Below are 27917 nucleotides of genomic sequence, written 5' to 3'. Positions count from 1 at the left end.
GAGGGCAAAGACAGTATTATTCAATACTTTGTTCCTAGTGTGTAGAACAGTGCCTGGCAAATAACATTCTAGAAGTAAATTTTTTTGAATGAATGATGGGCAAAATTTCTAGAGTTTATAGCCTAGTAGCTCCAGTGTAGCCTAGATTAGGCTGAGTATTTAGGGTAGTGATTGACAAGCTTAGAATATGAAGAACTGATGACAGCATAAAGGATTTTGTTGGAACTTTTGGTAGATTGGGTTTAAGTTTCTAACTTACAAGTTGGGCAGATCACTTTGTGAGCCCCAGTTTTCTCATCTGTAAAATGTAGAAATTACCTCTTGAGTTGATGCCCCAGAGAGAAGGACCATGTTTATCCTGTAGCTTTGTTAACCCTTGGACAGTAAATTCTACATTTCGAGCATCACAGTTGTAGTGACTCATTAATTGAAAGTTGAAATGAAAGTTGGAAATTGTACTTCCTGTAATTATAGTGGCTTACTGTGGGGGCATGAATTATAAACTGATTTTAGTCCAGTGAAAATAAATTGACATTAAGCCACTTGGTGACCCATAAAAATATAGTACATTTATTATAATACCTGATATTTATTGAGCTGTAACAAAGTTAAGTTCCAGGCATTATTCCAGGAACTTTAACAAAGTTCCAGGGAGTATTCTAAGTGCCTTACAGTATTAATTCACATAGCCATCACAACATCCCTATGAGGTTAATGCTATTATCATTCCCATTTTATAGCTGAGAAAAATGAGGCACTGAAAAGTTAACTAATTTGTCCAGGCTCACACAGCTAGTAAGTAGTGGATGGGGATTGTAATGAATTTTTAAGATTTGAATTGATTGGTTGTTATCATATAGGGACCTCTATAGTTATTAAAAATGGTAAACTATTATGTAAATTCTAAAACTAATGTTAAATAAAGGAAAGCTCCACCAATCCCATGATTCAAACTCAAGAACTGTTTTTTATTTTTATTTTTATTTTTTTGCGGTATGCGGGCCTCTCACTGCTGTGGCTTCTCCCGTTGCGGAGCACAGGCTCCGGACATGCAGGCTCAGCGGCCATGGCTCACGGGCCCAGCCATTCCGCGGCATGTGGGATCTTCCCGGACCGGGGCACAAACCCGTGTCCCCTGCATCGGCAGGCGGACTCGCAGCCACTGCGCCACCAGGGAAGCCCCCTGTTTCTTATTTTTGAATATCACCTTCCAGTCTTTGCAGTGTAATTTTTAAAAAGTGGATGGCCAGAAAATAAAAAAAAGAGGATGACAACAGTTTCAGTTGCTGTTCCTCTTTTCATTTCTGGATTTTGCACATATTAAGACCCAGACTGTGTTTTGGAGCTCAGAGAATAGAGCAGTTGAATGTCAGCTGTGTAAGGAGAAGGTTCTGAGGTTGCAGTGTGAAGCTACTGATCCAATGCCCTTTGCATTTTGAGACTTCCTTTCTAGAAAGAATTCTTTCTCTCATCTCTGCAGACCTTGTGTGCACTCATTCGAGGAGTCCATCAAAAAAATAAGTCTACCTCTGGGTTTGACATTATCAACATGCTGATGGGCTTTGACAAGGCGGAGCTGTGCATGAAGGTGAGACATAAGCTGTAGATGTGCCTGTGGATGTCTGCTTCTGACAGCTGTTCATGGATCATCTGCAGACAGTTAGATGCACTAGAAGATTTGGACTCAGACATAGATGATTGAATTTTTATTCTTTTTAATTTATTTTTGGCTGCATTGGGTTTTTGTTGCTGTGCGCTGGCTTTCTCTAGTTGCGGCCAGCGGGGGCTACTCTGATGCGGCGCGCGGGCTTCTCATTGTGGTGGCTTCTCTTGTTGTGGAGCTTGGGTTCTAGGCATGCAGGCTTCAGTAGTTGCAGCACATGGGCTCAGTAGTTGCAGCTCATGGGCTCAGTAGTTGCAGCGTGTGGGCTGTAGGGCACACGGGCTTCACTAGTTGTGGCTTGCGGGCTCCAGAGCACTGGCTCAGTAGTTGTGGCTCCTGGGCTCTAGAGCACAGGCTCAGTAGTTGTGGCACATGGGCTTAGTTGCTCCGCGGCATGTGGGATCTTCCTGGAGTAGGGCTTGAACCCGTCTCCGCTGCATTGGTGGGCGGATTCTGAACCACTGCACCACCAGGGAAGTCCCTCATATGGTAATTCTATGTTTACATTTTGAGGAAATTCCAAACTGTTTTCCAAAGTGGCAGTACCATTTTACATTTTCCCCAGCAATGTGTGTATGTGTATGTGTGTGTGTGTGTGTGTGTGTGTGTGTGTGTGTGTGTATGAAATGTCTATTCAAATCCTTTGCCTGTTTGTAGATTGAATTATTTGTCTTTTTATTGTTGAGGTGTAAGAGTTCTTTATATATTTTGGATACAAGTCCCTTATCAAATATCTGATTTGCAGTATTTGTCACTATCTTGAACGAATGTTGTTCATAATATGAACTTTGAAGAACCTGTCTTCTCTCATTCACTACATTTAAAATAAAGAAATCTGTATGCCAAAGAATCCTTATAGTGATTAGTTTATTTTTTAAAAGTTACAAATATGTGGGACTTCCCTGGTGGCGCAGTGGTTAAGAATCTGCCTGCCAATGCAGGGGACACGGGTTCGGTCCCTGGTCCAGGAAGATCCCACATGCCGCGGAGCAGCTAAGCCTGTGCACCACAACTACTGAGCCTGCGCTCGAGAGCCCGTGAGCCACAACTACTGAAGCCCGCATGCCTAGAGCTTGTGCTCCACAACAAGAGAAGCCACTGCAATGAGAAGCCCGTGCACTGCAATGAAGAGTAGCCCCCACTCACTGCAACTAGAGAAAGCCCATGTGCAGCGATGAAGACCCAACGCAGCCACAAATAAATAAATAAAATAAATAAATTTATTAAAATAAAAACGTTACGAATATGCAATTAGGAATACACAAAGATTTAGTACCTGGAGTCAGTTCTTTTTTTTTTTTTTTAAAGATGTTGGGGGTAGGAGTTTATTAATTTTATTAATTTATTTTTGCTGTGTTGGGTCTTCGTTTCTGTGCGAGGGCTTTCTCTAGTTGTGGCAAGCGGGGGCCAGTCTTCATCGTGGTGCACGGGCCTCTCACTATCACGGCCTCTCTTGTTGCAGAGCACAGGCTCCAGACGCGCAGGGTCAGTAGTTGTGGCTCACGGGCCTAGTTGCTCCACGGCATGTGGGATCCTCCCAAACCAGGGCTCGAACCCGTGTCCCTTGCATTAGCAGGCAGATTCTCAACCATTGTGCTACCAGGGAAGCCCTGGAGTTAGTTTTTAATTCTAACCTTTTACAGTCTATATATATATATACATATATATATATATATATATATATATATATATATATATATATATATAGTAAAATCCCTAATATCTTTTTCATTCTTACAGTTTTCACTACTGTCTATATACTGCTGATTACTAAGTCTCTATCTTTAGCCTTAATTCCTCCTGAGTCTCAAACCTGTTCTCTTTAAGCACTTGCTGAATATACCCACTTGTTTGGCATATCCAAACCTCTTGTTTGGCATATCCAAAATGGAACTCATTGTTTTCTATACTTCTGTTCTTCCTCATTCATTCTGTGTCAGAATGGGGATACCTGTCTTCCCAGTTCCCCAAGCCAAAGACCTGAGAGTCACCCTTGACTCTTTCCTATCCCTCATCTTTCATATCCAGACTATCACCATGTTCAGCTAATTTTACCTCAGCTCATACTTCTCATATCTGGTTTTTTCTTTTCTTCCTCTACTGCCAAAGTCCCCATTATCCCTGAACTATTGTAGTGATGCCTTCATTCTTTTGACAAACATTTGTTATGCTCCTCTGTGCCAGACATCGGGGATACAGAGGCAAATAAGACATGGCAACCATCCTCAGAAAATTGATAGGTTAGTCTTCTTTTGTCTCCCTCTCTCCAGCCTTACCATCTTTAAATCTGTCATCCACGCTGACAGCAGAGTGATGTAACTTAACACTCATATCTTTCTTGCTTAAAACCCTTCATTAGTTTCCTATCACTAAAAGGATAAAGACAAAACTCCCTCATTAGCTGTATAAAACTTTTATGATCTTCTTTCTATTTATTTCTCAAATCGCATCTCTCATCACTGTGCCTCACTCTTTATACTTCTATAATAATAAACTGCCTGTATTCCAACTGCATGTCCAGGGCCATTTCATTCTTCATGTGTCTTTGATCATGCTAATGCCTGTCTAGAATTCCTTTCCTCCTCAAGTTTTAATTAATTCCTACTGATTTTTCAAAATACAGCCTGTCCCTGAGGAGTCCTGGAATAGGTAACTTCTGAGCTAATTCCCTTCCTCCATATATATTACTGTCATAGTAACCATTAAACTGTTTATTTGTTTTTCTCTCCTGTTAGACTAAAAACACCTTGAGAGCAAGGGTCATTGTCTTATTTTTTTCTTATTTTCTTTGAAAGCACAATATTTAGCGTATAGTAGACTCTTACTACATATTTGTTGAATTGACCTGAAGTAGCTTATTTTGAACCTTCACTTGACCTTCCAGCACACTAAATCCTTTTTTTTTTAAGATTTATTTATTATTTATTTATTTATTTAATTTATTTTTGGCTGTGTTGGGTCTTAGTTGCAGCATACGGGATCTTCACTGAAGCATGTGGGATCTTTCATTGCGGTGCACAGGCTTCTCTCTAGTTGTGGCCTGCGGGTTTTCTCTCTCTAGTTGTGGCGCGCAGGCTCCAGAGCGCGTGGGCTCTGTAGTTTGCGGCACGTGGGCTCTCTCACTGAGGTGCGAGAGCTCAGTAGTTGTGGCATGCAGGCTTAGTTGCCCCATGGCACGTGGGATATTAGTTCCCTGACCAGGGATCGAACCAGCGTCCCCTGCATTGTAAGGTGGATTCTTTACCACTGAACCACCAGGGATGTCCTGCTAACTCCTTATTCTCCGTTCATTTTCCTCCTTTATTTAATGTAAAATATTTCTTTTTTTCTTCCTTGTAGTATCTAAAGGTTTCATCTTTTGACTACATTGGATAAAACAGTTGGTTGTTAGTACAAGTGTTAAACTCTAATCACATTGTCTAGTAGAAGCGACCAGGATGGATATGAGCTAGCTTTGTTGGATAGTGCATATGGCCAGTGAACAGCTAGTAGTGATGTTATCTCTTTGTTGTTTGTTCAGTGTGCCTGCATCAAGTGATATGCTTTCTTATCAAATAATGAAACATACCTAGCTGTTTAACCATTATTATTAACCTTTAACTTAATCATTTGTTTAATTTATTATTTAAAATTTATTTAATAGAATTTAATTTTATTTAGTTTATTATTTATTGTTTTTAATTTGTATATTATTTAACTGTTATTAATCTTTTAAAAAATTTCATTCTAATCTGAAGGTTTATATGAGGGTGATAGGCTGCAAACATTCATTTGCTGGAATAGTAAATTCTTTATTTTTCTGTGCGGTTGTTCTAAGGCATTTTTCCCAAAATAGCTAGACCTAGTTAGAAGTCTTCCTTTTTTATGTCTAGTCTTGCAAGGCCTAGGCCTAAGGGAATGATATGGTTGCTTCATTTTATTTTATTACATTACCCTACATAACATAACCCAGAGTTTGACAAAGACATGGTGGAGATGTTCTTTGATATGGTTTAATACTTAATGGTTCTCTTTCTCAGAACTTGATGGAGAGTTTGGATTCATTGCTTTGTGCAGAAGGTTCTGAAAGTCTGAAGAGCTTATGTCTGAAACTTCTCCTCTGCTTAGTGACTGTAAGTAACTTACATAGATGTTTCTTTGTCAAGGGTGTAAATTGACAGCAGGGGCAAATTTGAATTCTTGAGCCCAAAGTTAGAAAGGAAAAGAGAAAAAAAATCTCTACTGGGCCATTACATCACTCTGTTGTGTTTGTGTAGAAGGAAGTTATTTGTATGGGCTTTCGCTTCCTAGAAGTTGCTCTTTGGAGCAACTGCTGACATTTTTAACCTGTACCAGTCTGGATTGTTAGATTTTGCCCTTCATCAGGTCTCATTTGGAAACAGTTTTTGTGATTCTGAATATTTTTATTTGTTCTGACTTTGATTTTATAGCTGGAAGCTGGCCTGTACCTTCTAGTGGGAGGAGGGTAGGGTGTTATTCATTTACTTCAGGTGGTTTCCTTTCCCTGCCACTGCTTGAAGACTTCTGGATCATAAAGTTCTTCCTGTGCATCTGGGGAATGAAACCCAAGAAACTGTTAGGCAAATGCTTTTGTGAGGGTATGAGAGAAACAATGAGAAGTTCAAAGATTTAGGAAGTTTTAATTTGCTAATTTCTTACCCTTCTAGTGTCTTGTCTATTCAGGCTCAGGTGGCTTTGGGAGTGCTTTAAGATCTGCTAAGTATCTAGTAGAATGTTTTAACATTTCTGTTTCTCTTAGATACTAGGTGAGGAGATATACATGAGATATCAGAGTGTCTTAGTATAGACTTTAAATAGCCTTTTATTATATTCAGGTGACAGATAACATCAGCCAGAACACTATCCTGGAGTATGTAATGATCAACAGCATATTTGAAGCAATTTTACAGGTAGGTCAGTTCCCTTGTCACCTCTTTCTTTTTTGGGTAAACCACCTCCTCAAGCACTCTCACCATTTTTGGTTCTGGTTACAGATACTCTCCCACCCGCCAAGTCGTAGGGAACATGGGTATGATGCCGTAGTCCTCTTGGCTTTGCTGGTGAACTACAGAAAATATGAGGTAAGTGGGTCCCTTAATGGAGAGCTGTTACCTTTCTACAATCTTCCTAAATGTGGCCACTCCTAGAGGATTTTGCTTAATGTAGAAGACATGTTCTTGGCAAATGGTTTATAGATTAATTTTGATAAACCAATTCTAGAAGTCCTATGTTAGATGCCTGCGGTAGAGGATATAGCTGTTTAAAGGAATCCTGTGGTGTAACTTCTAAAAAAGTGAGTAAATCTCTCTTAATGTAATGGTTCCCAAACCCAGCTTATCATTAGAATCACCTAGTTATCTTTTTAAAAATATTTATTTATTTATTTGGCTGCGTCATGTCTTAGTTGCGGCACATGGGATCTTCATTGTGACGTGCAGGCTTTTCTAGTTGCAGTGTGCAGGGGCTACTCTTTGTTGCGGTGGCTTCTCTTGCTGTGGAGCATGAGCTCTAGGCGTGCAGGCTTCAGTAGTTGTGGCTCGCGGGCTTCAGTAGTCGTGGCTTGTGCGCTTAGTTGCTCCGCAGCATGTGGGATCTTCCCGGACTAGGGATCGAACTCGTGTCCCCTGCATTGGCAGGCAGGCAGCCAGCCACTGCGCCACCAAGGAAGTCCCTCAGTAGTTACTTTTTAAAAAGAAGATATTTCTGGGCCTTACTCTTTATTTTATTTATTTATTTACTTATTTGTCTGTGCTGTGTGGCATGTGGGATCTTAGGTCCCTGACCAGGGGTCGAACCCATGCCCCCTGCAGTGGAAGCACAGAGTCTTAACCACTGGACCGCCAGGGAAGTCCCTGGGCCTTACTCTTTACACACCAAATCAGAATCTCTTAGGGGGTGAGACCTAGATATCTTTCTTTTTTTTTAAATATCTCCTTTTGAACGTGATGATCAGCTAGGATTGGGAACCACTGACCTAATGCATCTATTTTGAAATATTGGACTTATATATTGGATTTCTGCAATGCAATCAATCCACTTGTATAAATATCAACTGTTGGTTTGGAGGCTCTTTCTGATTTTGATGGGAGTTGAAGACAGAGCCTTATCCATATTAATTCTGGAGTTCTTTTTGCCTCTGAATTAGTCAGGGATAGATTTATAGGTTTTGAGATAAAGAGGTGAACTCAGAGACTTATACTTGGATTGGAGCATCTACTTGATTCCCCTCAAAAGGTAGAATACACAGAAAAAGAAGGGGTCCACTTAGGGAAGACCAGGGACCTCACTGGGGATTGCTTTGTGGGAATAGGGAGCACTTGGCACTGGGTCCTGGACACTAGGAGTACTTCACTGAACCCAGAAGTCAGGAGCTGCATTGAGGCAACTTGACCTTCTTCATTTAATAAGTAGCAATACTATGAGAAATGGGCCAGCTGGAGGGAATGTTTTCATTTTTGAGCTTCTGGATCTTCACTTAGTGATTTTTGATATGATTACTAGCCAGGTCAAAAGTGATGGGTAACATAAAATATGGAGCTTATTCTTATAAATAGGGATATGAAAGAAAGGCTGGCTGTGAGAAAGGAATACTTAAAGAGGGACTGGAATATGTGGAGCAATGTTAACGTGTTATAAATCCCAGGAGTTGATTGCTTTCATTGTCTTGGAGGAACTGACAGATGGTGTACAGAGCTACTAATAAATAAGTAATTTATCACCAACACCTGTTTTGCTGGTGATCTGGAAGGGCAGGTGTGGTAGCCATTTTGATCTCTGTCATGTGTAATAGCCTCTGGGGCCTTATTACAACAGCAGGAAAAATAGCTGAGGAAAAATGCTGAAGGTAGTTAAAGCGAGTTATGTGTGAAAGGAAAGAGCCATCATCAGTAATGAATATTTTTGGAACATTCTGCTGCATGTAGGCCACTCTGAGGCAATGGCTTGGCTTCTCTAAATGTGAACTGAGCCCTGGTTCAGCCCAGTAAGACTTTCTGAAATGTCAGCCTGAAAAATTGGACATGGCCAAGGAACTGGAGAAAATCATATTTCTTGAGTGGGGTATGCATCTCTAGTCTGTCAGAAACCCCAGAAGAGTTAATACAGTAGGCGAGGGCAAGCTGGTAGGCATAATTTATCTGGGCTTTGCAGCTTTTGATATAAGTCAATCACCAGAAACCATTAAGGAAACCTGGTGACCATGGAGCAGGAAGGTTTTTGATAGGAGCATGAGGAATTCCAGATGAACATAGCAAAACCAAAAGCTGGTGAAGTTTTATGCAAAATACAAGAGGGTGTGCTAGGGGGAACAACATTCTAATTACCACCACAATCGATCCCATGACCAGTGGGGTAAGTTGTAACCTTTCCAGAAAGGTGCAGAGAGCACCAGAGAGGCTTGGTGTCCAGCTAAACACAGAGAAGAGAGATTAGGTGTTGGACTTAAGGAATGGAAGTAGTTCTTGCTCACTTCAAATAATGCATTCCATTTTAGTAATTTCATCTCAAGAGATAGAGGAGGCCAAAAAAAAAAAAAAGGTCTAGGGAAGAGCAATGAAATTTGTTAAGTATGGTTTAGATCAAGTAAAGGCTGGATGGACCCTATTAGAGTGATTCTGTGAAGGCTGACTGAGTGTGTAATCCTGTCTTGCTGATGAAAAGTAGATTGCCTTGAGTTTTAAAACATGACCACAACAGGTATATAGTGTTAAGGAAAATCAGTGTTTGACAGAATAGAAATTTTCACAGCATTAAGATCTTGGCCTTCTGGGTTGGCCAGGTCTTCTGAGATGAAGTGACTCAGTCCCCAACTGCTGCCCTGAACATGATGTTTCCCAGAAATTACAAAATTGTTTATTATGTCCGGTTGTAAGTTGTTCCTTCTCTTTTTCTTTCTCTCTCTCTTTTTTCCCTACAGATCTTCCTTTGACTGTGATAAAAATGTCAAAGGAAAAAAAATATAGCTACCAATAATCGAGCCCTTATCATATGCCAGATACTGTGCTAAGGATTTTACTTGATTTAAGTCTCATAGCAACCCCAAGGAAGAAAACATTTTTCCCCATTTTACAGATGAGAAAATGGAGCTTAGGTTTATTAACGTGCCTAACTTGTCACAATAAGTCGAGGATCTAGAACTCAAATCCTTGATTTTAGCCACCTTGCCTTTTCCTCAACTGTTGCTAATGCATAGGCTGTTCTTGGTAATCAGATGGTCCTTATTATTACTTAAGACAGTCTACTTTTGGGAAGGTGATAACTAGGACTTTTCAAAAATTGTGCCAAGAGACAGTGGCCTATTCTTTCTACTGTTGTTTTCATTTGATGGCATCTCAGGGTCAGCTTACTGCTGATTTTCAGTTCCAAGGATCCACTTGCTTTGGATGTTGTCTGAAGTCTGTAGCGTCAGCAGGATTTGACTGTTAGTTATAGGAAGAAGTATTGAGAGCCTTCCTCTGTCAGATCAAGTAACGAATGGAGTGAGTTTTACCTCCTTGAATTGTATTGTAGAAAACCTTGTAAACATTTGGGCTGTTAAAAAAACAAAGCTTCTCCTTCTCTATTCCCAGTTAGCATTCGAAAGATGCCCTCAGAAACTTGATTAATAAGTCTGTGGGGCGGGGGGGGGTTAACCTTTCAGTTGGGTTTCCAGGCTTCTCAGTAATGTTTTCTTGGTTGCTGTAAAAACTGCCAATCTGAGAACTATTGTTTCTAGCTTCCCGTGGGTTAGAATTGGTGCCTGATCTGTAGTAGGTCTTTCCTCACATACTACGCAGGGGTTGTTTTCAAGGTGAGCACGTCATTGGTTCTCATCCCACTGGTAGGAGATGGCCCAGTTGCTTAATGAGTTTAAATATATATATATTTCCATATGCTGCCCAGCTGAGATTGAATCTGGAAAAACTCAAGAAATCTTCCAATATTTTAAGTGATGGGACAATCATTAAATCCCAGTGTCCTGACCAGATTGTAGTTTGGGTAATTACATCTTTTTTTTCAGTTCCCCTGCAGTGTTACTTGGGTATTGGATCTATAAATGGCCTCTCTGGCTGTTAAGCAGCTGCCACTTTCCACCCCCAAGGTGGCTTTGTTTTACGGGTGGGTGAATCAGTCCTTGGATATAGTTTGTGGAATGGTTAGGGAGCCTTTGGGATGAGTGTAAGTTAGCAACTTATAAATTTGTGCCTTATGGCAAGGGAGCTTTTGTGCACCCCAAAAGACAGCTGTCCCTATAGACTCAGTAAATTATTGGCAGGATAGGACAAAGTGAGTGTTGTGGAGCGTTCACTTACTTCTTAGAAACAAATAAGAGGGAAAGATGGGAGAAGTGGCAGACATAGGCCTGAGCTGATTCAGTCTAGAGGAAAATGTGGGTAGAATAGAAGTGTGTGTGTGTGTGTGTGTGTGTGTGTGTGTGTGTGTGTGTGTGTATCTGTGCATGCTTGGTGAATGCCCATGCACACTGAGAGATTTACTGGAAATGGAGGAAGTCACCTGGCAAGATAGTTGGGCATAGGTATTAGGAGCATCACTCTAGAGAGAGCACCTTATGGAAGCATTTTTGTGAACACTTTGTTAAATAGCTAATGGGTTCTTAACTAGGTCACACTCACCTGGAGTCTCTTCTCTTGTTTAATAGTCTGTGAATCCTTATATTGTGAAGCTGTCTATTGTGGATGATGAAGCCACGCTCAATGTGAGTATCTGGATCCTTGTGTATTGTTTTAATTACTTGCCTTTGGTGGCCTTACTTTTAGTAGATATTTAGAACAGAGAGTAGAGAGCTATTGTGTTAATTTCATCTGGCTATAAAGAGGGAATAGGTATTTCTTTTTAGAGCATCAGTGCTACTGTCTTACTGTTTTCTATTTTCTCATCATGGAAGGAAGGTGTGAGGGGATATTTGCTTGCTAATCATGATGAAATGGTCAGTTATATTTCATGTTGTAGTGTGCTGAGGTTGATTATCCTACAGAGTCAAGAAGTTACATTTCCAAGAATAAGATTTAGATGGTATATCAAATCACCATGATGTACACTTTAAATATCTTACAATTTTGTGTGTCAATTATACCTCAATAAAGCTGAAATTAAAAAAAAAAAGAAGGCTTAGATGACTCAATGTTGTGAGATTTCTTCTTGTAGAACCATCCAGATTATATTTATAGCCTGCCTTGGTGAAGCTGAAACATGGAGGATGATATATATCTGCTACTTATATCCATGGAGGTTTGGGAAATAACATCTGATCTCTGAATATAGGGAGGAAGAAGATGACCAGGTGTCTGGCTTTATTCTCTTTCCATCTTGCCCTCTTCATTCTTCTAATTTCTCTTCTGAAAAAAAAGCACACATGATTCATCCTTGTGGCCTTAATTGATCTTTGTGATACGCTTAGCAGTTTCTAGGGGGAAAGTTGATAAATTAATATTTATTGGATGCTTCTTCCCATTACATTCCTGTTTTCCTGTGGCCTGAGAGTAGCTTGTCTTTGTTTTTAAAAATAAATTTATTTATTTATTTATTGTAGGCTGCATTGGGTCTTCGTTGCTGCTCACGGGCCTTCTCTAGTTGCCGTGAGCGGGGGCTGCTCTTCGTTGTGATGCGCAGGCTTCTCATTGCGGTGGTTTCTCTTGTTGTGGAGCACGGGCTCTAGGCGTGCAGGCTTCAGTAGTTGTGGCATGCAGGCTCAGTAGTTGTGGCTTGCGGGCTCCAGAACACAGGCTCAGTAGTTGTGGCGCACGGGCTTAGTTGCTCCGCGGCATGTGGGATCTTCCGGGACCAGGGCTCGAACCCGTGTCCCCTGCATTGGCAGACGGATTCTTTTTTTTTTTTTTAATCACTGTTGGGGAAGCGATGACAGGTTCTTCATTTCTTTAAAAAAATTAATTAATTAATTTTACTTTTGGCTGTGTTGGGTCTTCGTTGCTGCGCCCAGCCTTTCTCTAACTGTGGCGAGCTGGGGCTACTCTTCGTTGCGGTGTGCAGGCTTCTCATTGTGGTGGCTTGTCTTGTTGCGGAGCATGGGCTCTAGATGTGCTGCGGGCTTCAGTAGTTGGGGCTCATGGGCTCTAGAGCACAGGCTCAGTAGTTGTGGCGCATGGGCTTAGTTGCTCTGCGACATGTGGGATCTTCTTGGACCAGGGCTCGAACCCATGTCGCCCACATTGGCAGGCGGATTCTTAACCACTGCGCCACCACGGAAGTCCCTGCACCTTCATTTAATGTGGGACTCGTCACTTTTATTATGGGTTGTTTTAGAGACATTCGAGAGCTTTTTGTTTGAAGATTCTAACGCACTCTTCTTTTGAGGTGAAAATGATCCCAGTGAAATTGTCAGTGGTCTGAGCTGGTCTGTTTCATCCCTTGTTACTCTATTTTAATTGTATCTGGAACCCTTAAGTAAGATAATTAGATCAGAAAAATCTTTCCAAAGAAGTTCCTTTTGATCCTTTGACAATGTCTCTCCGAATTTCTGTCCTTGTTGCCTACTTTCAGGTAGAACTTCTTGGGCTTGGACCATGGCGCTGTAATTAGTGTTTTCTGTGGTCTAGTCATAGTATCACCAACAGCCCCTTATTTCACCTGTGCTATCTTTTTTTCTCTCTAGGGAATGGGGCTTGTGATTGCTCAAGCTTTATCTGAGTATAACAGGTAAGCCCACCTTTCCAGAAGGGAAGGGTCTAATTTTCGTTTGAACTGGTTGAGTAGGAAACAGGTTTGTTAAGAGTTCTTGGGTGAACGTCTCTTACCTATCCTAGAAGAGTATTTAGAGGTACAGCTGCTGGCAGATGCATTTGTTCTAGCTGGGCTTGATGGCTTTAGCAGCAGTTGTTTTTAACACTGGGGAGAAGTAGCCACCATGTTAGTGTCCATCTTTTGTTTAAGCAACTCTTACATTCAAACATTCTTATGCAACCTTTGGTATTTTATTGCAGAGCATTTTAACTAGTTTTCCAGCCATAAGCAGGCTCTTCCATTTAGCCCAATGTATCATATAAATACCATTTTCTATGTAAAAAAGGTTGTGAAACACTGCTTTTTGTATGCTTAAAAAAAAAGGAAAGAAAGCACTGAATTAGTTCTAGTTTGACAGATACTTCTTTTTCATCAGTAATCAACTGCAGCTTCCTAGAGTCCCTGTCTGTTCTGCGGGCTCTTTTCATTGATGCTTGCTTTCCCTCTTGCTGGGGATGGGGAAGGATTTGGTATTCAGTGAATGGAAACCAGAAGTGTATCTAATCCTGGCAAGGACCAGGCAGGATCTTTCTTACTCCTTTCCAGACTTTGCTTATACACGATTGGGTATTGGGATTTCAAATCTGTCCCATCTCCACAAATAGTTTAGCTCACAGATTTCCCTCCTTTTCCTTCAAAAACAAACAAGATTTTCACTGTTACAGCCTTAATTTTACTGTCACACTTTTCAAGTAATAGTCTGTTTGGGAAATAACTGGATCAGCCATATGTTAGAGCAGTTTCACACTTTTGCAGCTTGCTTTCTAAGACTCTCCCGAAGTAGCTGGGCATTTTGGTACACGCTACCTCAAGAGCAGATGGGTGCCTCTTAGCTTGCAGGGGAAACTGCAGTGGCTGGGTTGTCATAACGCTTTTGTTTTTTGGAGTCAGTGAATTCTGCGAGTGAGCTGCTCTGATTACCACTTGGTATGCCAAGGACAAAGACACGTGATAAATAATACTAAAGTTGAATTTAGTTATTTTTGTTCAGGCAGTATAAAGACAAGGAAGAAGAACACCAAGGCGGTTTTTTCTCTGCTTTAACAAATATGGTAAGTCCTACTTGTTTTTTCTCTCCTGCTCAGAAATATATGAGATCTGCAGGGGTAGACAAATTTAGACTCAGAAGTTTATTTTATCTTATTTTTTGCGGCACGCGGGCCTCTCACTGTTGTGGCCTCTCCTGTTGTGGAGCACAGGCTCCGGATGCGCAGGCTTAGCGGCCATGGCTCACGGGCCAGCCGCTCCGCAGCATGTGGGATCTTCCCGGACCGGGGCACGAGCCCGTGTCCCCTGCATCGGCAGGCGGACTCTCAACCACTGCGCCACCAGGGAAGCCCCAGAAGTTTATTTTTATTTTTTTTCCTAATATTTATTTATTTGGCTGCCCTGGGTCTTAGTTGTGGCATTCAGGCTCTAGTTTCCTGACCAGGGATTGAACCCGGGCCCCCTGCATTGGGAGCATGGAGTCTTAATCACTGGACCACCAGGGTTAGAATTTTTTTTTTTCCAATTAATCAATTCAATTTTTTAAAGACAACAAAAACAAAAAAAGCGTTCATATTAAGCCAGACTTTTGCTTCCTAAAGAGTTGGCTCTGTTTGAGGACTGATGCTATGGAACACACAATAGGAGGATTTAGATCCAAGTCCAACCCTGAGTGATCCTTGGCTGTCTGCAGTGGCCCCTTCATCTCTTGTAGTTGGTCCTGGATTCGAGGGATTGGTGCAGTGATCTGAGCCACTCATCTAAAGGCTTAAGGTCTGGGCTGAGAGGTCCATAGTTTAGGAAAGTTATTGGTTCAGTTTGCAAGACTCCTGAGCAAGGTATCTCAACCTTAGCACGATAGGCATTTTAGGCCAGATAATCTGGGACTGATTTTTAAGATATAAATCTAGGAGTCTTGGAACTTAGATTCAGAAAGTCTGTCTTCTTGGGCATTAGTATTCAAGTAATCAGCCCTAGAGCAAGACAGATTTTGAGTTCATTGCAAGAAACAGCAGTCCCCCCATCTTGTCCCCCAAAAGGCAACTTTTCCCCCACAATATCTATGCCTTCTTCATTCTCAGAGCCTACTGTCAAGGAAAGGACTTGATAAACTCTTTAACTCTGAAGCACAAATGGATAATCCCTCAGATGTCAGAGCAGTGTGAGTGCTGTATTGGTGTTTGATTAGATGAATTAGATATAATTATATTGCTACCAGGGACCTTTGCCTTCTAGCCAAGAAGAAAAGGTTTTCTACCAAATAAATGAAGCTCCTGCTGCATGGTTTTGGGCATCAATAAGTAGGTGGAAAAGGTATTCTTAGATGGATGGGCATCTATCTCAGTGCCTCTGATATCACACATATTGGAGGCAGTCTACTCCATTTACTTATTCAACTGCCCTAGCTAGGACACAGACAAAAGGTTTTATGATGTAAAAGATGGACAGTAGGTTTCATTTAGACAGTTCTGGTCTGAAACCCGGATATTCCCCCAAAGATGGCTCTGTGTTGGATGAACAGCCTGCTTTCCTTGTTCTTTGTGAGTTAGTTCCTGACTTCAAATAAGCAAATTCAAGGGCAGATGCAAAGTGATGAGGATGTTTAGGTTGCCGTTTACTTGTTGTCAGTGGTTATGCATTAACTTATGCATTAAAAAGGAGAGCTGGACAAAAGTACTGGGATTGTTTTTTTGCTTTTTAAAGTCCCTTTAAGTAAAGACAAGTTAGGGGAGCTCTCATTGTTTCATTTATTACTTATGATTATTTTAAGATCTTCAAAGTGAGCTGGTTTTGTTGTATGTGACTGGTGGGCCAGGGTTCCAAGCAGCTTGTTTTTTGACTGATTAAAGGCTTTGTAGGCACAGAGCACCTCTCACGTTTCCCTGCTATAACTCTGCAATTTCCCTTTTCTTCCACAGGTGGGCAGCATGTTCATAGCAGATGCCCATGAGAAAATCTCAGTGCAGTAAGTGGCTGACGTTCTTGTGTGGTAACTTGAACATTAGTGTGGGCTCTCACTGGATATGAAAGTGTGAAACGTTACCTCTGCTAATCTTTTATAGATTCAAACTTTTTTGGTGATTTATCAACTGTTTCTTGAGTTTTAAACAATAATGGAACCTTAGAAAACTCTGCTTCAGTCACATGTATTGAGCCCCAAGAAGCTGAAAAACGGTTCCCAGCTGTCTCTGGAATGAAATGAAAGAGGGCTTGGTGTCTGAGCCAGTTAAAGACTTAACTGGATTGGGGTGGAAGAGCAAGAGGGGGAAATAGTGAATGAAGTAGATAAGAACTAGTTCTAAGGAATTAAAGTTAAAGCTCTGACTGTATACCCTTTACATAAGCCCCAAAAGGAAATAAAGGGAGCATTAGAAACTCAGAGGGATTTATAGTGAGGAGCTGGAGTGAAATCTTATCTTGAGCGTTATACTCTTTTAACTTCTTCATTATAAGAGACTCTCCAATTTGTTCTCTTTTTCTTTAGAACCAACGAGGCCATCCTTCTGGCACTTTACGAAGCTGTTCATTTAAATCGGAACTTTATCACAGTGTTAGCCCAGGTTGGTTATGTTAAAAACTTCAATTCTTTTTCTCCCTGAATTTCATACACGGCTGTGTCGTGTAAACCCTACTTTGCATTGGTGAGTGGTAGTTATAAAGAGTTGCCTCAGTTGCCTTTGCTTCATGCTCTCCTCAAATATGTATCTTTCCATCTGGTGCTGAAATGGATCTGATAACATGCAAAGTTAATGGTCTTGACCAGTTTACTGATTCAGCTAAACAAATGAGATGAGATTACTTCATTTTGCTCACCGGAAATCCCTTGGTATTATCTGCCCATATGGATTTTTATAACAGGCTTTCTGCTTTCTAAACCTCTGTGGAATTACAACCAGAGATAAAATAGGCCACGTCACTTACCTTATTATCTTACCCATGTCCAAAGAAGAAGAGTACAAAATATCTTGTGCAGCGTAAGGTTAGCTGTTAACCAAAAAAAAGAAAAAAAGTTTACAAATATTGAAAGCAGAAAGTCATAGAATCCTGAGTGCTGGATCACTTGCCTAAGGGATAGCCTCGGTAGTTGGTACAGAAGGGAACTTAAATAGGTTGAAAACTTGAGTGATGCTCATGAAAGCTGTCTTAAAAAATTGATAAAGTATTTTTATTTTAAAGCCAGACTGTTTAAAATATGTATGAAGGTTTCTTTTACAGGAAAGTTTGCTTATGCTTTTTTCTCAAAGGGCAGATGTGTATGGGATCCACTGAGTTTCATATAACAAAAAAAATAAGGTCAAAAAGCAGTGTGCTGGTTTGAGGGTCTGGCTAAGAGGGACTTATCATTTTTCATGACTGATAACATGAGACTTTACCCACTATTCTCAGGGTGTTCCTTGTCTGCTCTTTGAATTCTGTAACTGATTTTTTTTTTTTTAAACATCTTTATTGGGGTATAATTGCTTTACAATGGTGTGTTAGTTTCTGCTTTATAACAAAGTGAATCAGTTATACATATACATATGTTCCCATATGTCTTCCCTCTTGCGTCTCCTGTAACTGATTTTAAAGGAAGAAGTGAGATGGGTAAAATCTGGTAAAGTTGTTGGGGAAGAGAAGGGAGTAGCCACCACTCAGCCCAATTTTCAAGAGCTGATGTGGCAGGGATGGCTAAGGAAGGTAAGGGAAAGGGGAGTTATCTGTTTTGGTCCCCAGTGGGTGTCTCGCCCGTGTCTCTGCCTCCCAGCCCCACACGCTCTTGTTTGTTGTGAAATGGGAAGGCTGCCCTCTGCATAGCTCTTTTTATAGTACCTGTTATCTCCTTGGCTCACCTGCATTTATTAGTCAACTATGTGGTCATTAGAACAGTCTGTAGATATGTTTTAGGTTGATCTGATAAGAATAGTCCCTTCTCAGATAGGTTCAAATAGGACAGCAAGTGCCCTTTTGTGTGTGTGTGGAATAATTCTGTGTTTTTTTTTTTTTTTGTTTGTTTTGTTTTGTTTTTTACATGGGCCTCTCACTGTTGCGGCCTCTCCCGTTGCAGAGCACAGGCTCCAGACCGGAGCACCAACCCGCATCCCTTGCATCAGCAGGCGGACTCTCAACCACTGTGCCACCAGGGAAGCCCCTATCCCAGTTTTTTTATTCATATGGTTCTGCAGAAAAACTTATGTAATGGGAACTTAGTTGCTTAAAGAAAATTAGCCTGCAGAGCTTCTCATTAGAGTTTAGCAAGCATCAACAGTAATCAGGTACTCATAGGAACTAAATGTAGAAGCAGTCCCTCCTCAGTGAGCTTTCTGTCTAATTATGAGGCCAGGAATACCAGAAAGGATAAGCAGAGGATACCCAGAACGGGATTTTCTCTTTCTTACCCTTATCTGTGCTCTCGTTCAGAGTCATCCAGAAATGGGCTTGGTGACAACCCCCGTCAGCCCTGCTCCAGCAACCCCAGCCACACCGCTGGGGACCACGCCGCCCTCCTCTGATGGTAAGTCCACCATCTCCTTTGTTTTCTTGACGAATATGATCTTGAAACTTTAGGGGTGAGCATAGTTCTTTTGGTTTTTTTTGTTTTTTGTTTTTTTTTAACAAAAAGCACAATTGTTAATTCTTTTGCTTAAGAAATTATCTGAAGAACGGTCCTTCAGGATTCATGAAGCTCCAAAGAAAAGTCTGGAAAAGAGAGTCAAATGCTTTTTTCTGTAAAGAAGCTATATAACTCCAGCTTGTCCTCCTCAGGGAATGGTTGTAGAATCATGGAATGCTAGATTTAAAAGGGACCTCAGAGGTCAGTGATGTCTGTCCTGCCAAACTGTCAGGGTACTTGTGAGGCTCAGATGAGATGTTTTATGAATATCTCACTAAACTAAATGTAAAATAGTAATATTATCTCTTGTTATCATTTGAGGTTTGCCTAAGGTTAGTGAGAGTTGAGACTAAAAACCACAACATGGATCAGGGCTGGGACCATGCCTGTTTTGTTTACCACTAATTGCCCAGCATAGTGCCGGCATGGTCACTGCTTAGTAAATATTTGTTGAATAAATGGATGAGAAAGTGGACCTGGGATTTGCTCACTGTTATGTGTCTGCCAGGTACACCCAGTTAAAAAATGACAAGTGCATAATAATTGGGAGTTTGCTGGGTGTTTAAGACTTCCCTCCCTAAAAAAATAACAAAAAAATCTCCACTTACCACTGGCACTTAAGAAAAGGGTAACAGAAAAGAAATAATGAATTTTGCCTGATAAACTTTGTGTCAGCCTGAATTGGTTCTATTGTCAGCTGGGTGTGTTTGATGGAATAACTTAACCTAAAAATAATCTTCATTAATATTTGATGTTTTGCCTCAAACGTTGACCTCATTTTGGGTAAAGAAGTACAGGAAATCTAACTTTGATCCTTTCTTTGTCCCTCCCTCCTGTCTGTATGACATGACCGCCTTTGATCTGCTTTTTCTCCTTCAAAGTTTCATATAACACCTGTGGCATTAGCATTTCAAGATAGTACAAGCATTATTGGTATAAAAGCATGACTGGGAGGTGCCACTGATATTCAAGTCTATGGCAGCAAATTGGATCTGTTTAGAATTGAAAGTCAAATTCCAAAATACAGGTTTCCCCTGCTGTCTGAAAGTAGAGCTCTCATATGCAACCTTCTGTAAGCCGAAAAGGCGTAAAGCAAAGAAGCAGTTACCTGAGGACACATCTTGCTAACAGGTTTACAAAGGAAATCTAGAAAAAGCACAGATGCTCACAGTTTAAAGCTGTGGCGGCTTGATACTTAGATGCTGCGTGTAGCTCCTGGGGAAGGAATTTGGTGGTGCCACTCTCAACTGCCTGGGATGCTCGCTGCCTCTGTTACAACTTGCTCTAAAACAAACGCTGAACACGATTTTCATTTTTTGCCTTTTTTCTTTCTTTCTCCCCCCTGCCCCCAACTCTTGTCTCTTGTTACATTCATTTCTAGTTGTTAGTAGGTGGTAGGATTTTTTTTTTCTACTTTTCATTGTCTAAATGTGAGGGAAAAAAAAATGGAACGTGTATACTTTCTTTAAATTTTTTTTCAGTTTTATTGAGGTGATTTGATATGCATATACATTGTGAGAGAATTCCCCCCATCTATTTAATTAACACATTCATTACCTCACATATTTATCTTTTTATTTTTTGGAGGAGGTGAGAACATTTACGTTCTACTCTCTTAGCAGATTTCAAATACAACATGGTGTTATCAACATAGTCCCCATATTTTACATTAGATCTTCAGATTTTATTAATCTTACAACTGAAATTTTGTACCCTTTTATCAACCTTTTTATATTTCCCCCACCCCTAGCCCCTAGCAACCACTATTCTACTCTCTGCTTCTATAAGTTTGACAATTTTTTTTAGATTCCACATGTAAGTGATGCAGTACAGTATTTGTCTTTCTCTTTCTGACTTACTTCACTAAGAATAATATTCTCCAGTCCATCCATGTTGCTGCAAATGGCAGAATTTCCTTCTTCTATATATATATATATATATATATATATATATATATACGATATCTTCTTTATCCATTTATCTGTAAATGAACACTTAAGCTGTTTCCATATCTTGGCTACTGTGAATAATGCTGTAATGAACACGGGAGTGAAAATATCTCTTTGATATCCTGTTTTCATTTCTTTTGTATATATACCTAGAAGTGGGATTGCTGGATCATATGGTGGTTCTGTTTTTAATTTTTTGAGGAACCTTCATACAGTTGTCCTTAGTGGTTACACCGATCAACAGTGCACAAGGGTTTGTTTTTTTCCACATCCTCACCAATACTTGTTATCACTTGTCTGTTTTTTCTTTTTTTTTTGGCCATGTGGCTTGTGGGATCTCAGTTCCCCGACCAGAGATTGAACCTGGGCCTTCTGCAGTGAAAGCTCAGAGTCCTCACTGCTGGACTGCCAGGGCATTCCCTCACTTGTCTGTTTTTTTAAAAAAATTAATTAATTAATTAAAAAATTGTAGTATAGTTGATTTACAATATTACGTAAGTTTCAGGTATACAAATAGTGGTTCACAATTTTTAAAGATTATACTCTATTTATAGTTATTATAAAATGTAGGCTGTAATCCCTGTGATATATCCTTGTAGCTTATTTAGTTCCTATAGTAGTATGTACCTCTTAATTCCCTAACCCTATTCTGCCCCTCCCCACTTCGCCTTTTTTCTTTGTTTCTTTTTTTAAATAAATAAATTTATTTATTTATTTATGGCTGCGTTGGGTCTTCGCTGCTGCCCACGGGCTTTCTCTAGTTGCGGTGAGTGGGGGCTACTCTTCGTTGCGGTGTGCAGGCTTCTCATTGCGGTGGCTTCTCTTGTTGTGGAGCACGGGTTCTAGGCGCGTGGGCTTCAGTAGGTGTGGCTCGTGGGCTTAGTTGCTCCGCGGCATGTGGGATCTTTCCGGACCAGGGCTTGAACCCATGTCCCCTGCACTGGCAGGCAGATTCTTAACTACTGTGCCGCCAGGGAAGTCCCGCCTTTTTTCTTAAAAGTGGAAATTCTCTTTGGATTCTTTCCATTAGCGAAAACAGATACTAATGTAGGTTTTTCGTAAAGGCGAAGTGGCTTATGTAAAAATGAGCTTTCGAAAAGCGGGGCACACCTGTATCTTAATGAGAAGGAACATGTAGCAGGATTGCCTACTTGTCTGTGCTTATTCAGGTCACCAAGTATTCCAACGGAAATACTGATCTTTCTCTTCAACGATGAAGCCTGCCTGGTTACCATGGATATCAAAAGGCGTGTATGTAGGTGCGTGTGTGCGTGCATGTGTGTGTGTGTGTGTGTCTGAGTTCCATGCAATGTTGGGGTTTGGATGCTTCAGAGAACTGCCTTTCAAACTGTTCATTGGGAACACTTCCACCCACACACTTGATTATGCAATGGCAGGATTTGTGCTTACTTACCTACAACCAGTGAGCTTTTATTTTTTCTAGTGGGAAGATTGGAGTCAGCCCACTTTCAAGTGACTGTCTCCCTTGACAAAGACTGCTGGGAAGAATTATGAAGCCAAAGATCAAGGAATAAACTCTCCCTTAGGAAGGAGATTTTAATTTGTGAGGGATTTTATTCTATCTCTTCTATTTTGTTCTTTTTCTTCTCTCCTAACTCATTTCCTTTCTGTTCGAGTCTAAGTATTATAATCCTGTTTTCAAGTTTTGGTTTTTCATTGGTTTTTAATATAACTGGTGCTCAGTAGCCTAGTTATATTTAAAGGTATGTCACTGGAGCCTTTTTTTTTTTTTTTTTTGGAGCCATTATTTTTTAAAAGCCAGCAGTTTAGCTGTAACATTTGTTTCCAGTTCAGACTTGACATTTGACAGCTCAGCCTTGGCATGAGAGGACTTTCCGGTAAACTAAAAATACATATACTTCTATATTTCTACATATTATATAAGGCAGTTTTTTAGTTATTACTGTGTTTGAGTGGGGAAAAAAGTCCCACTAACCAGTTAGGTGCCTCTTTGTATTGAACAAAGGAATGATTACGGGCTCTGAGCTTCAGAATAGGCTGTAGATTGAAATGACAGTCTCAGGTCATTAACCCATAACATGAATAAGACCTTTTAGTATTTCAACATAAAAATATATTTGTCTTTTATTAGTTCTTGGGGGCTGAACTGTGGGAAAACAGCCAAGGGTTAGGCATGTTAATTTCCTCTCATAAGGTTTTTTGCTGTGCTTGCTATGTATTTTGGATCCATAATATGCAAATGTTTCCCATTGTTAATAAATGTTCTCTGCATACATCGTAATAACTCCAGAGGGATTCATTATGGTTATGAATACATATTATGAATAATATCCCAAACTCAGCTGAGTCTTTGCAGGTGAAAATATAACAGTTTGTCTGGGCTATCATGAGCTTCCTTTTGCTTATATATTATGTCTTAGACAGTGTAAAAGTACTTAACAAGATGTCTGAGTCTCGTGTAAAGTATTAGAAACTTGGGAAATCTATATTAGGGCTGTCCTTTGTCAGCCCTAGTCTGGTCCCTTACTGTTCATTGGGACTGTGACACAGAGAATGTGAGCAGGGGTAGTTTCTCTTGGAAACATCAAGCAGCTAGTTATATAAAACTCTGTCCCAATCAGTAAGGTCCACCTATCTTTAGTCTGGTATTCCTTCTCAGGTTCCCTTTCAGGTGGGGAAGGGATTAAAAAATAGTATTTGAGGGCTTCCCTGGTGGCTCAGTGGTTGAGAGTCCGCCTGCCAATGCAGGGGACATGGGTTCGTGCCCCCGTCCGGGAATATCCCACATGCTGCGAAGCGGCTGGGCCCGTGAGCCATGGCCGCTGAGCCTGCGCATCCGGAGCCTGTGCTTTGCAATGGGAGAGGCCACAACAGTGAGAGGCCCACGTACTGAAAAAAAAAAAAAAGTATTTGAATGTAGTTCTGCCTTAACTTTTTTTCCTTTCCATCTTGGGTATTTCCAGCCTCAAACCTTATTCTCAAAATTGAGCAATATTTCTCCGTATTAGGAATGAATTGTCATTTATTTTAAGCGGTAGACTCATCAAAGCAAGGCTCATTTATATTCAGTACAGCTCTTTCACTTAGGTACAAATTAAATTGCTTTTAAGAAGGGCCTTGAACCCTTTTGGATTACTTGGGGCTAGAAAGTGGAATCAAAATACCCTTCTTAGGGCTTTCCTGGTGGCACAGTGGTTAAGAGTCTGCCTGTCGATGCAGGGGACACGGGTTTGTGTCCTGATCTGGGAAGATCCCACATGCCGCGGAGCGGCTGGGCCCGTGAGCCCGTGAGCCATGGCCGCTGAGCCTGCACGTCCGGAGCCTGTGCTCCGCAATGGGAGAGGCCACAACAGTGAGAGGCCCACGTACTGCAAAAAAAAAAAAAAAAAAATACCCTTCTTAGGATGTTGGGAGAAAAGCACTGTTCTGGAGACTGACATTCTTAGGTAGGAGAGAAGGGCATTGGGCTTAATCTTGGGGGTAGGAAGGGCTGTAGAGGCCTAGGAAGACTAGATAAAGGTTTTATGATAAGCACTTGGTCTTTCCTCTGTTGTGTAAAAAGATTATTTCGTGATTTCCTTGCCTGCTGGCAAGTTGGCTGTCTGTATAGGTAGAAGTGTTAGATGGAATATGTTACAGGCTAAATGCATTTCATCTGTTTTATTCCAGTTATAAGTTCTGTGGAACTCCCACTGGATGCAGATGTACAGACCAGTAATCTACTGATAACCTTCTTAAAGTATAGCTCGATTGTCATGCAGGACACCAAAGGTAAGGCATGCTACTTTGGGGGCTTAGGAAGCAGGAGGTGGCAGGTAGCTGCTTAGCTAGAGCAAGAAGCAGCATTAATACTTTGAAGCTTTGACAAGATTTACCATTGGGACCTCCTGTGCAAGGTGATGGTCCTGATTACTGGCAGTGATTTCTTATTGCCAGATGACAATTAGATGGTGTTGGGGAAACCTGGAGCTGGAGGGGGAGTGCTCCAAAGTAGAACAGGAAAAAAATTGATCTCTACAAAAAGTAGCAAGTCTTCTTAGCAGATTTTGATAAGTAGATGCAGACTCTTGTGTGTGGGAAGTGAGGGGATTAGCATGTTTCAGGGAATTCCCTTTTGAGGACAAGAACTGAAAACATCAGCTCATAGTGAGAATTAGGACTGTTGTACAGAGTACGGTAGGAAGAGGTGCGATTCAGAGGGACTGTGTTCTTTAACACTTAAAACAGGAGTGTCAGTACTCATCCCTGAAATGCAGAATGGAAGTGGGAGAGAAATAGGTATTAGAGAAGTTTGAGTTTATTCTGTCTAGTGTCCTGTTCTTCCTCTGTTGATGATTTTTCTATGACTTTTTTTTTTTTTTTTTTTTTTGCTGTACGTGGGCCTCTCACTGTTGTGGCCTCTCCCGCTGCGGAGCACAGGCTCCAGATGCACAGGCCCAGTGGCCGTGGCTCACGGGCCCAGCCGCTCCGCAGCATGTGGGATCCTCCCGGACTGGGGCACGAACCCGTGTCCCCTGCATCGGCAGGCAGACTCTCAACCACTGCGCCACCAGGGAAGCCCTCTATGATCTTTTAATTGGTGGTAGGGTAGTGGAATAGTTGGGCTAGAAGAAGGGATTGGGAGGAAGCCCAGCAAATTCTGTCCAGTATATATATCTCAGGGGTTTTTTTTTAAACCTAGTTTTTTCTTTATACCAGATTTATATTTTTACAATTTTTATTTATTTATCTCTATTATATTTTTTATTGTAGTAAAATTTACCATTTTAACTATTTTTAAGTGGCACTAAGTACGATCCCATTGTTATGCAACCATTACTACCATCCATCTTTAGAACTCTTCATCTTGTGAAACTAAAACTGTACCCATTAAAAACTTATTCCCTATTCTTCACATTCTCCCCTTTTCCCAAGCCCTGGCAACCACCATTCTGCTTTCTGTCTCTTTGGATTTGACTACCTCATATAAGTGGAATATATCCCCGTTTTAAGTTTCTCTGGAAATGAGCCTTTTATTTCATGGTGACACTGAGGTAGCATTTTTCTTCCAATTTTTTAAATGAAAAAACTCCAGTAAACAGAGAAGCTGAAAGGGTCATACGGTGATCAGTCATATACCCATTAACATTTTGCCATATTTGGTTTATCTCTAAATTTCTGTGTTATTCTTATTTTGGCTGAATAATTTTAAAGTAAGTTGCAGACGTCATTCTACCTTCACACCAGAAGTACTTTGGCATGTATCTCAAAATTAAAGACATTTTCCTAGATATCCATCATTAAGGCGCTAAGAAAATCAACAACAGTTCTTTTTCTTTTTTTTTTTTTTTTTGGCCGTGCCACACGTTTTGCGGGATCTTAGTTCCCCGACCAAGGATTGAACCTGGGCCACCGCAGTGAAAACACCGAGTCCTAACCACTGGCCCACCAGGGAATTCCCAACAGTAATTCTCTAATATCATGTAATAGTCCATATTTAGTTTTTCCCAATTGTCCCCAGAATGTTTTCCATAACCGATAGTTGTTTCTTTTTCTTTTAAATAAATAAATTTATTTATTTATTTATTTTTTATTTTTGGCTGTGTTGGGTCTTTGTTGCTGTGCGCCGGCTTTCTCTAGTTGCAGCGAGTGGGGCTACTCTATGTTGCGGTGCATGGGCTTCTCATTGCAGTGGCTTGTCTTGTTGTGGATCACGGGCTCTAGGCGCACAGGCTTCAGTAGTTGTGGCATACGGGCTCAGTAGTTGTGGCTCACAGGCTCTAGAGCTCAGGCTCAGTAGTTGTGGCACATGGGCTTAGTTGCTCCGAGGCATGTGGGATCTTCCCCGACCAGGGCTTGAACCCGTGTCCCCTGCAGTGGAAGGCAGATTCTTAACCACTGTGCCACCAGGGAAACCCATAACCAATAGCTTTTAAACTACACTAGCATTTTATTTTATTTATTTTATTTTTATTTTTTCATTTTTAATAAATAGTTTATCCAACAGTTTCAACCCTGATATTGAAGACTGTTGCAGAGATTTTTTTTTTTTTTAATAAATTTATTTATTTATTTTTGACTGTGTTGAGTCTTCCTTGCTACACATGGGCTTTTCTCTAGTTGTGGCAAGCAGGGGCTGCTTTTCATTGCGTTGTGCACGGGCTTCTCATTGTGGTGGCTTCTCTTGTTGCGGAGCACGGGCTCTAGGTGTGCAGGCTTCAGTAGTTGTGGCTCACGGGCTCTACAGTGCAGGCTCAGTAGTTGTGGTGCACGGGCTTAGTTGCTCCGCGGCATGTGGGATCTTACCGGACCAGGGCTCGAACCCATGTCCCCTGCATTGGCAGGTGGATTCTTAACCACTGTGCCACCAGGGAATTCCTGGTGGTGTGATTAAACTTGGTTTTTATTGTTCTTTTTTTGTGCTTTTCTGAATTAAAAAAATGTTTATAATGAAATATGCCTTATTTTTGTTTTCAGTAACAGTTTCTTTTAAGTGGAGAGATAGCTGCAGGCTTTTCTACAAGAGTTGCTTATCAGCTTAAGGGGAAGGGGGAGGATAGTGCCAGAGAAACTCTGGCCGGGAATAGGTAGAAGAGTCTTATGAATCTAATTTTGCAGGCAAAGGCATTTCTCTTCTGGCCTAGGGGCTCTGCTGTAAGCTACTGGGAATGTCAGGTAGGAGCATCATCATTATTCTTTTGCACTGCCTGTCACTGAGGAGAAGCAAATGTATTTCTTTGACCACACCCTCATTATGCCTTCTGATTGTCAGGTTTTAGTTGATAGATTCCATCTTTGAGGAAGTAACAGGTTAATGTCAGGGTGTGTACTGTTGTTAGCTAACTTCTACAGCACTGTAATCCGTTAATAGATCTCTCCAGAATGGACTTTAGTCTGGGTCCCATCAAAGCTAATTTGAAACATCATAAGCCATTTTTCTGGTTTGGATATGCTGGTATGACCTTTTTTTCTTTTTAAAAAATATTTATTTCTTTATTTATCTGGCTTTGTCAGGTCTTAGTTGTGGCAT

General features: G+C 40.9%; 1 protein-coding gene across 5 annotated transcripts in view; it reads left to right on the top strand.

The window, feature by feature from the left end:
• Nucleotides 1–27917, top strand: part of ARMH3 (armadillo like helical domain containing 3) — a 171737-nt gene that overhangs the window by 22364 nt on the left and 121456 nt on the right. For 3 of the 5 annotated variants that reach the window (XM_029245131.1, XM_029245133.1, XM_029245136.1), the window contains 11 exons: nucleotides 1481–1588; nucleotides 5683–5775; nucleotides 6499–6573; nucleotides 6658–6744; nucleotides 11301–11357; nucleotides 13272–13315; nucleotides 14391–14451; nucleotides 16306–16352; nucleotides 16872–16947; nucleotides 18785–18878; nucleotides 24578–24679. In XM_029245131.1, coding sequence (XP_029100964.1) covers nucleotides 1481–1588; nucleotides 5683–5775; nucleotides 6499–6573; nucleotides 6658–6744; nucleotides 11301–11357; nucleotides 13272–13315; nucleotides 14391–14451; nucleotides 16306–16352; nucleotides 16872–16947; nucleotides 18785–18878; nucleotides 24578–24679 — 844 coding nt within the window. The remainder of the gene's footprint in view (nucleotides 1–1480; nucleotides 1589–5682; nucleotides 5776–6498; nucleotides 6574–6657; nucleotides 6745–11300; nucleotides 11358–13271; nucleotides 13316–14390; nucleotides 14452–16305; nucleotides 16353–16871; nucleotides 16948–18784; nucleotides 18879–24577; nucleotides 24680–27917) is intronic. The other 2 variants (XM_029245134.1, XM_029245135.1) reach the window with 2 other exon arrangements.

This window comes from Monodon monoceros, unplaced genomic scaffold, assembly GCF_005190385.1.
Source record: "Monodon monoceros isolate NGI ecotype Baffin Bay Population unplaced genomic scaffold, NGI_Narwhal_1 Super_Scaffold_4, whole genome shotgun sequence".
NCBI classification, from domain to species: domain Eukaryota; kingdom Metazoa; phylum Chordata; class Mammalia; order Artiodactyla; family Monodontidae; genus Monodon; species Monodon monoceros.
Note: the sequence above shows the minus strand (reverse complement) of the source record. Positions and strands in the feature narration are given on the sequence as shown.